At 68.4% G+C, this 9,608-nt stretch overlaps 1 protein-coding gene across 2 annotated transcripts; it reads right to left on the reverse strand.

The window, feature by feature from the left end:
• Window positions 1-1,238: 1,238 nt before the first annotated feature.
• RHBDL1 (rhomboid like 1) lies at window positions 1,239-6,477 on the reverse strand (the record flags this gene model as incomplete). 2 transcript variants are annotated; one of them, XM_082314190.1, is made up of 8 exons in its annotated part: window positions 1,239-1,510; window positions 1,600-1,660; window positions 2,452-2,552; window positions 2,842-2,954; window positions 3,037-3,185; window positions 3,803-4,027; window positions 4,291-4,449; window positions 6,439-6,477. In XM_082314190.1, 8 exons carry the CDS (start codon window positions 6,475-6,477, stop codon window positions 1,239-1,241), a joined length of 1,119 nt encoding a protein of 372 aa, XP_082170316.1. The 2 variants fall into 2 exon arrangements, with proteins under 2 accessions (XP_082170316.1, XP_082170317.1); XM_082314191.1 differs by lacking the exon at window positions 3,803-4,027.
• Between the last annotated feature and the right edge of the window lie 3,131 nt (window positions 6,478-9,608).

The raw sequence follows: 9,608 nt of genomic DNA on the forward strand, positions 1-9,608 counted from the left end.
GGTGGGGAGAGCGGAGGGGCGTGGTCGGGGTGGAGGGGCGGAGCGTGGCGAGCGGAGGGGCGGGGTTTGGGGGCGGAGGGGAGGGGTTTGGGGCGGGGGCGGGGTTTGGGGCGGAGGGGCGGGGTTTGGGAGTGGAGGGGCGGGGTTTGGGAGCGGATGGGCGGGGTTTGGGAGCGGAGGGGCGGGGTTTGGGGCGGAGGGGCGGGGTTTGGGGGCGGAGGGGCGGGGCGCGGTTTGTAGGGCTGGGGGGGTGCGGGGCTGGATGGGGAATTTGGGGAGGGGGTACGGGGGGGGGGTTGATGGGGAGGAGAGGTGCGGGGGGGGTGGGGGAGGCCGGGGGGGGTGGGGGATGAATGGGGGGGGTGCAGGGGGGGGCGGTGCAAGGGGGGGTGGGGGTATGGAGGGGGTGGGGTTTGATGGGGGGGTGCGGGGGGGCGTGGGGCTGCGTGGGGCCCGAGGGGGGTGCGCTGGAGCGTGTGGGGTGGATGGGGGGGGAGGGGTCAGCCAACACCCACAGCCCTGCACCCCCAAACCCCGCACCCTGCACCCCCAGACCCTCCCGGGGGGGGGCACCCCAAAACCCCCCCTATCCCCCCCCCCCAGGGAGACGCAGGCCCCGCCAGTGTGCAAAATATTTATTTATACTCCAAAAAGGTCGGGGGGGGGGGGGTCAGAGCGGGGTCCCCCCCCGTGTCCCCATCCCGGGGTGACCCCCGCCGCGGGGAGGGCGGCCGGCAGCGAAGCGGGGGGCTGGGGGGGGGGAGGGGAGCGGGGGGGGGCTGCGCCACTGCCGCCACGAGTTGCGCCGGCCTCAGCTGGTTCTCGCCCCCCCCCCCCCTTCTTCTTTTCTCCTTTATTTATATTTATTTTGGCGTAGAAAAATAAATCGCTCCTATTTTGGCACCAGTCCTTTGCGGGAAAGTGCAGGTCCTTGGGGGGGGGGACAGCGAGGTGGCCCCCCACCCTGGGAAGGGGGGACGGGAGCAAGCGGGGGGGGGGTCCCCCTGCATCCTTTGGGGTGGGGTGGGGGGGCTGACAGCGGGGTGGGGGGGTGCCAGGGTCTATTTGGGGTGGGGGCCGCAGCCCACGGGGGGGGGGCGGCGCGCTTGCTAGCACCGAGGGGGCAGGGGGGTGGCCTGTCCCCATGTCACGCGCGGGGGGACCCCCCCTCCGCCGGCGCTAAATAACATCAATGCAATGGTTGGGATTCTGGGGGGGGGGGGTTGGGGGGGGGGGGTTTACGGCGGGGGGGGGATCTGTGCCCCCAGCAGGTCGTAGGCGAAGATGTTCCAGAAGACGGCGAAGAGGAGGAAGGTGCCGTAGGAGAGGAGCAGGACCCACCAGCCGCACTGCTCCTGCAGGCTCTCCTCGTAGCTGCGCAGGATGGTCAGCCCCATGCTGATGCCCACGATGGCCCCCGCCAAGTGGGCCATGAAGCTGGGCTGGGGGCCGGAGGCCGGCAGCGGCGGGGAGAAACGGAGCCAGACGGCGCGTCCCACCTCCGAGCTCACTGTAAGGCAGCGCCCGGAGGGGCTCAGCACCCTCCTGGGGCCCCCGCCGCCGCCGCCCCGCCGTGGGCACCCCCGGGTGGGTACTCACTGCACACCAGCGCCAGCACCATCCGCAGCAGCTTGTAGGGGCAGCGCATCCCGGCCCAGTTCTGCGGACGGACAGACGGACGATGGGCTGGCACCGGTGATGCCCCAGCACCGGTGATGCCCCGGCACCAGTGATGCTCCGGCACCAGTGATGCTCCGGCACCAGGGCCCCCAGGGGAGCTGTGCCCTGTCCCCCTGGACCCCCCCCAGGTCCCCGCTCCTCCCCAACCCATGATGCCACCCAATGTCCCCCCCATGATGGTGCCCACCCCCAACGCCACCCCACAGCATCCCCCCGATGTCACCCCACGCTGCCACCCACCTCCAATGCCACCCCACAGCATTCCCCTGATGTCACCCCATGCTGCCCACCCCCATTGCCACCCCACAGCATCCCCCCGATGCCACCCCACAGCATCCCCTGACGTCACCCTGTGCTGCCACCCCAATGCCACCCAGTCCCAGTGCCCCCCACAGCATCCCCTTAATGTCACCCTACCCTGCCCACCCTGCAATGCCACCCACCCCCCAGTGCCACCCCACAGCATCCCCCCAATGTCACCCTGTGCTGCCACCCCAGTGCCACCCACTCCACAATGCCACCCCACAGCATCCCCCCGATGCCACCCACAGCATCCCCCCGATGTCATGCCACGCTGCCACCCCAGGGCCACCCCACAGCGTCCCCCTGATGTCACCTTGTGCTGCCACCCCAATGCCACCCCGCCCCAATGCCACCCCACAGCATCCCCCCGATGTCACCCCGTGCTGCCCACCCCCGGTGCCACCCACCGGCACCCACCCCCACGCCGCCCACCCTCCCCGCTGTCCCCCCGCTGCCGGCGGCGCTGACCATGACGACGTTGGCGAGATGGGCCGAGCAGAGCGCGTAGACCCCCCCCGAGCCCCCGACCAGGGGCGCCCGCATGTCCGTGATGGAGACGGTGAGGGAGCCTGCGGGCGCGGGCAGGGCTCAGCGTGGGGCCTCGCCCCCCCGTAGCATTCATTAATTACAGCCCACATTAATTAATTACGGGCTGCCTTGTCTCCCCCAGCCCCCCGGGGCGAGCGACGCGCCGGCGCAGGGTGGTACCCAGCGGGCGGCCGGCGAAGCCCTGCATCACCATCAAACTCGGGGTGCATCACCCTGCGCCCTCCCCGGGGCTGGCGATGGGAACCGCCGCCCCGGCCGGGCGGGGGGACCGATGGGGACAGCCACCCCCCGCCCCGGGCACGCACCCACCTGCCAGGACGCCGGCCAGGTAGAGGAAGCTGATGCGCAGGATGCCGTGCACCATCTCCAGGGGCACCCCGATCATCAGCTGCAGGAGGGCGTTGAACCCCAGCTGCTCCAGCCTGCCCGGGGAACAGGAGGGGACAGGCGGTGGCTGGAGCCCACGCAGCCCCCCGCGTACCCCCCACCCCGGCAGGGACCTACCCCACGTGCATGAACATGTAGGTGAGGAAGCGCCAGGCCCGCGCCCGGTGCCCGGGGTGGTAGACCAAGGGGCTCTTCATGTACTCGGGGTGGTAGGTCTGCAGCACCCACTTGTTCAGGCGGGCGCCGTAGCAGAGGAACACGATGATCTGCGCCAAACCCCGCGGCCGTCAGCACCGGTACTGCCGAGACCCCCGCCCGGCCCTCCGGCCTGGGGCAGGGTGCTGGGACGTGGGGCACCTGGCACCTCCACCCTGGGTCTGAGCCCCCCCACGGCCACCAGGACGTCACAACTGGGGCACCCGTCCCCTCCACCCTGGGTCTGAGCCCCCCATGGCCACTGGGACATCACAACTGGGGCACCCGTCCCCTCCACCCTGGGTCTGAGACCTCATATGGGTGCCAGGACATCACCAGGGTCACTCATGCCCCCATATGGGCACTGGAACATCACAACCAGGGCCACCCGTCCCCTCCACCCTGGGTCTGAGCCCCCCCATGGCCCCTGGGACTTCACAACCAGGGTCACCCGTCCCCTCCACCCTGGGTGTGAGCCCCCCACGGCCACCAGGACACCACCAGGGTCACCCATGCCCCCCATATGGGCACTGGGACACCACCAGGGTTGCCTATGCTGGGTGTGAGCCCCCCATGAGGGCACCGGGCCATCACAACTGGTGTCACCCGTCCCCTCCACCCCAGGTCTGAGCCACCCGTGGGCACCGGGACACTTCAGCCAGGCTCAGCCTTGGTGCCAGCCCCGTACCTGGGTGAGGGTGACGGCTGCCATGAAGACGGGGGGCGGACACGTGCGGTGCTGGTAGAAGTACCAGCGCCGGTCCATCTCGCAGGGCAGGATCTCGTAGGCCACGTAGCGGACGAAGCGCTTGTAGAAGCCCAGGCCGGTCTCGTCCAGCAGCACGTCGCGGGGCAGGGCTCGCTGCCCGTTGGCGATGGCGCGCTTGAAGCTGCTCGAGCGCTTGCTGCTGATCTGCGGAGAGAGGCCGTGCCCGCGGGGGCCGCAGGGGCAGCTCGGGCCGGTGGGCTTGTGGCCACCCCCTGCCCATCGCCGCCACCCCGGTGGGACCGGCCGAACAAACCCCCCCGAGGTCGTGCCATCATCCCATGCCAGGGGAGCCCCTGGGGACCACCGGTGTCTGCCCCCCTCCCCAGTGGCACAGGGAGGTGCCCAGTGCCCACCCCGGGCTGGCACCCGGCCGCTCGCCCCCGTCCCCGCGGCCCCCCGGCACTGACCAGGTCTACCAGCTCCTGATAGCAGACCTGCCCCTCGTCGTTGCCCTGTGCCAGGGCCACCAGCATGTCCAGCTTGGCGGGGTCCAGGGGCAGCTCATGGCTGTGCACGAGGCTGGCGAACGTCTCCACCCCGATGAAGCCGGTGTTTTCGGGGTCGAGCTGCGGGGCACGGCACAGGGCATCACCGGGACGCCGGGGCTGCGGCTCCCTGATCGGCCGGGGAGGCCTCCCAGTGCCTCTCACCCCGGCCTCAAGCCTGGTGGCATTGCCAGCCCCTGCCTCTGCGAGGGAGGCCGCGACCCGCACCCAGCCCATACCCCGCACCGCGTGGGTGCCCCGTGCCGTGCCGGCGTCCCCGTCTCCCCGCGGCGCAGCCAACACTCTCCCACTCAGTTATTTCTCGCCACCAGCAGCCTGCCAGCCAGGAAGCCACGAAGCTAAACACACGCGCAGCCCTGGCACCGGTCTCCTCCTCCTCCTCCTCCTCCTCCTCCTCCTCCCGCGTGCCCTCGCTGGTGCTCCGCCACGCTGGGTACCCTGCGCCGGGGCACCCTGCACCATCCCCGGGGCTCCCGGCACTGACCGGGCACCCCGAGCCCTCCAGGCACCCCGCACCATGGAGCACCCCGCACCATAGGGCACCCAACGTGGTCCCGTTCGCGGAGACGAGGAGCCCAGGGTGGCACGAGGACGACGGAGAGGGCAGCGATGGCCGGAGCACAGCTCGAGCCCTGCCGAGGGTGGCTGGGACCCCGCGCCCCGCAGAAGCACCCCGCAAAGAGCGTTGGGTTTGCTCCTTTCACGAAACGCAGAAGAGGAAACTCGTCCTCATGGGACAGGCACCCCCACCCCGGCGTGCGCCCCGGCCCCAAAGCCGCTTTCCCGAGGGGCACCCAGCTGCCCGGAGTCCCTGCGGGCACGGGTGCGGGATGCGGGGTGCGGGATGCGGGGTGCAGGGTGCGGGATGCGGGGTGCAGGCGGCGCTTGCTCCCACGGGAGCAGCCGGGCGCCACCGCTCCCCCGCGCCCCACAAGCCGCGCTCGCCACCCCCCGCGCCCCACAAGCCGCGCTCGCCGCCCCACAAGCGCCACGTGCGTGTGCCACGCCGGGACCTGGCACACGCTGTCCCCACGCGCCGGCGCGCGCCGAGCCAGCCGGCCCCCGGAGACCCCCGGCAGTGGCCAGAAGCCCTCCTTCCGCTTTGGGGGTGCATCTCCCCCCAGCCCAGCCCCGCTGCCCCCCCGGGGGGGCCCGATCCCCGGCTCCCCCAGCCCCGCGGCCCTGCCGGGCTCTCCCAGGCCCTGCTCTCAGCGGGGGAAGACGCTGCTCGTCCCCAAGGGGCTCGGAGGCGCCCGATGGCGGGGTGACAGGGGGGACAGCACCGCAGCTCCCGGACCGGGGAGGCGGGGGGACTCGGCCAAGGTCACGGAGGCGGGGGCGAGGGGGCACCGTTAATAATCCTGACCCCTACTGAATTCCCTCCCCGTGCCCAGGGTTGAGCCGCCGGCTCGGCCGGGGCTGGGTGGGGACGGAGGGCTGGGGTGCAGCGGGTGCGAATGCATCGGGGCCTGATCCTGCCAGCGGAGCGGAGCCCACCGCGGCGCAGCGTTAATGCTCCAGGGCCCGATCCTGCAATCGGGTCACGGGGCTGGCTGCAGCCCCCCGCGAAGGCGAGCATCACCGGGGGGGGGGGGGCTGAGCCTCCCCGGGGGGGTGCTGAGCCCCACGGCAGCCCCCGGGCCCCATCCTGCACCCGCTGCCGGGACTCGGCACCGCCGCAGGCGTTGGGGCTCGGCTGCCCAGCACCCCTCGTCCTTGAGGGTGGGCACCCGGCAGGATCCGACCCGGGGGCCGGTGGAGCGGGGAGCGCGGGGGGGGGGGGGGGGGGGGCAGGAGGAGGCCACAAGTGAGCTGAGTTGCGCGGTCTCAGCGGCACAACGGGGGCCCGGGTCCCCCGGGGCAGGGCCGGGGGCACCGGTGGGAGCGGGGGACGCTCAGCGCGGGGGACGGCGGGGCTCGGTGCCTGCCAGACCCGCGGGCAGCGCTGCCCGCTGCTTCCGAGCATCCCCCCCCCCCCCCCCCCCGCCGCTTCCCTCCCCGGTAGCGCTGCCCGGTGCCCGGTGCCCCCCCGCTCTCCCCGGTTCTCACCTGCTCCTGGATGAGCTGGAGCAGGGAGCTCCTGTCCATGCACCCGGCGGGCGGCGGGCTCCGCCGCTCCCCCGCGCCCGGGGCCGGCGAACCGGGCAGGGGAGCGGCGCGGGCGGCGGGGGCGGCGGCGGGGGGGGCGGCGGGGGGGGCGGCTCTCCCCGCCAGCCCCGCGTTGCGGCGGGCCCGGGAGGGAGCTGCGAGCGGCGGCGGCGGCGGCGCCGGGAGCCGCCGATGGCAGCGGGGCGGCGGCGGCGGCGGCGGGGGCGGGAGCGGAGCCGAGCGGAGCCGCCCCCGCCGCAGCGCGCGGCGCAGCGCATCCCCCCCCCCCCCCCCCGCCTCCTCCCGCCGCCGTGCGGGGAACCGGAGCCCGCCCCGCCCCGCGGCACGGCACCGGCGGGAGCCGGCAGCGGGCACCGGCGGCTGGGGGGCACCTGCGGCCCGGTGCGGTGCCTGCAGCCGGGACGGGACCCACCTCCCGGTACTGGGACCCGCATCCCAGTACTGGGACCCGCATCCCAGTATGGGACCTGCATCCCAGTGTGGTACCGGAATCCCAGTACCTGTACCCATATCCCAGTAGGGTACCTGCATCCCGGTACAGTACCTGCATCCCAGTACGGTATGCACCTCCCAGTACTGGGACCCACCTCCCGGTACTGGGATCCGCATCCCAGTATGGTACCGGAATCCCAGCACTGGTACCCGCATCCCAGAATGGTACCAGAATCCCAGTACTGGTACCCGCATCCCAGTATGGTACCTGCATCGCAGTATGGTACTTGAATCCTAGTACTGGTACCCACATCCCAGGAGGGTACCTGCATCCCGGTACAGTACCTGCATCCCAGTACAGTACCTGCATCCCAGTATGGTACCGGAATCCCAGTACTGGTACCCACAGCCCGGTAGGGTACCTGCATCCCGGTACAGTACCTGCATCCCGGTACGGTACGCACCTCCAGGTACTGGGACCCACCTCCCAGTACTGGGATCCGCATCCCAGTATGGTACCGGAATCCCAGCACTGGTACCTGCATCCCAGTATGGTACCGGAATCCCAGTATGGTACCGGAATCCCAGTACCTGTACCCATATCCCAGTAGGGTACCTGCATCCCGGTACAGTACCTGCATCCCAGTACAGTACCTGCATCCCAGTACAGTATGCACCTCCCAGTACCGGGACCTACCTCCCGGTACTGGGACCGGCGTCCCAGTATGGTACCCGCATCCCAGTATGGTACCTGCATCCCAGTATGGTACGCACCTCCCAGTACTGGGACCCACCTCCCGGTACTGGGATCCGCATCCCAGTATGGTACCGGAATCCCAGCACTGGTACCCGCATCCCAGAATGGTACCAGAATCCCAGTACTGGTACCTGCATCCCAGTATGGTACTTGAATCCTAGTACTGGTACCCACATCCCAGGAGGGTACCTGCATCCCAGTACAGTACCTGCATCCCAGTACGGTATGCACCTCCCAGTACTGGGACCTACCTCCCGGTACTGGGACCGGCATCCCAGTATGGTACCCGCATCCCAGTATGGTACCTGCATCCCAGTATGGTACCTGAATCCCAGTACTGGTACCCACAGCCCAGTATGGTACCTGCATCCCACTACAGATATGTGCATCCCAGTATGGTGTCTGCATCCCAGCACTGGTACCCACATTCCGGTACTGGTACCCGCATCCCAGCACAGTACCTGCATCCCAGTACGGTATGCACCTCCCAGTACTTTTACCCACCTCCCGGTACTGGTACCTGCATCCCAGTATGGTACCTGCATCCCAGTATGGTACCTGAATCCCAGTACTGGTACCCACATCCCAGTGTGGTACCTGCATCCCACTACAGATACGTGCAACCCAGTATGGTGTCTGCATCCCAGCACTGGTACCTGAATCCCAGTATGGTACCTGAATCCCAGTACTGGTACATGAATCCCAGTACTGGTACCCACATCCCAGTATGGTACCCACATCCCAGTGTGGTACCTGCAGCCCAGTACGAGCACTCACATCCCAGTACAGTACCTGTATCCTGGTACTGGAATCCCCATTCCATTTACATTACCTGAATCCCAGTATGGGTATCTGCACCCTGGTACTGGTACCCCCATCCTAGTACGGTGCCTGCATCCCAGTACTGGAACTCACATCCCAGTATGGTACCTGCACCCCAGTATGGCACCTGCATCCTGGTATGGGTACCTTGCATCCCACTATGGATATGTGCATCCCAGTATGGTGCCTGCATCCCAGCACTGGTACCCACATCCCAGTATGGTACCCACATCCCAGTACAGTACCTGCATCCCGGTACTGGTACCCACATCCTGGTGTGGTACCTGCATCCAGTAGGAGCACCCACATCCCAGTACGAGCATCCACATCCCAGTACAGTACCTGCATCCCAGTATCGGAACCTGCATTCCATTTACGTTACCTGCATCCCAGTACAGGTACAAGTGTTCCAGTACGGGTACCTGCATCCTGGTACATTACCTGCATCCCAGTACAGCATCTGCATCCCAGTACTGGTACCCACCTCCTGGTACGGTACCTGCATCCCAGTACAGTACCTGCGTACTGGTACAGGTTTCTGCGTTCCAGTACAGCACACGCATCCTGCAACAGGAATCCCTGTCCTGGCAGGCTACCTGCGCCCTGGTATGGCACCAGCATCCCAGTAGGGGTACCCGCATCCCAGTATGGGTACCAGCATCCCAGTACGGGTACACGCGTCCCAGTATGGGTACCAGCATCCCAGTATGGGTACCTGTATCCCAGTAGGGGCACCAGCATCCCAGTATGGGTACACGCGTCCCAGTATGGGTACACGCGTCCCAGTATGGGTACCAGCATCCCAGTATGGGTACCTGTATCCCAGTAGGGGCACCAGCATCCCAGTATGGGTACATGCATCCCAGTATGCGTACCTGCATCCCAGTATGCATACCCACATCCCAGTAGGGGTACCAGCATCCCAGTATGGGTACATGCGTCCCAGTATGTGTACCCACATCCCAGTATGGGTACCAGCATCCTGGTATGGGTACATGCGTCCCAGTATGCGTATCCACATCCCAGTAGGGGTACCAGCATCCCAGTATGGGTACATGCGTCCCAGTATGCGTACACACATCCCAGTATGCATACCCAC

The sequence above is a fragment of the Platalea leucorodia genome (assembly GCF_965183815.1).
Source record: "Platalea leucorodia genome assembly, chromosome: 5".
Lineage (NCBI taxonomy): Eukaryota > Metazoa > Chordata > Aves > Pelecaniformes > Threskiornithidae > Platalea > Platalea leucorodia.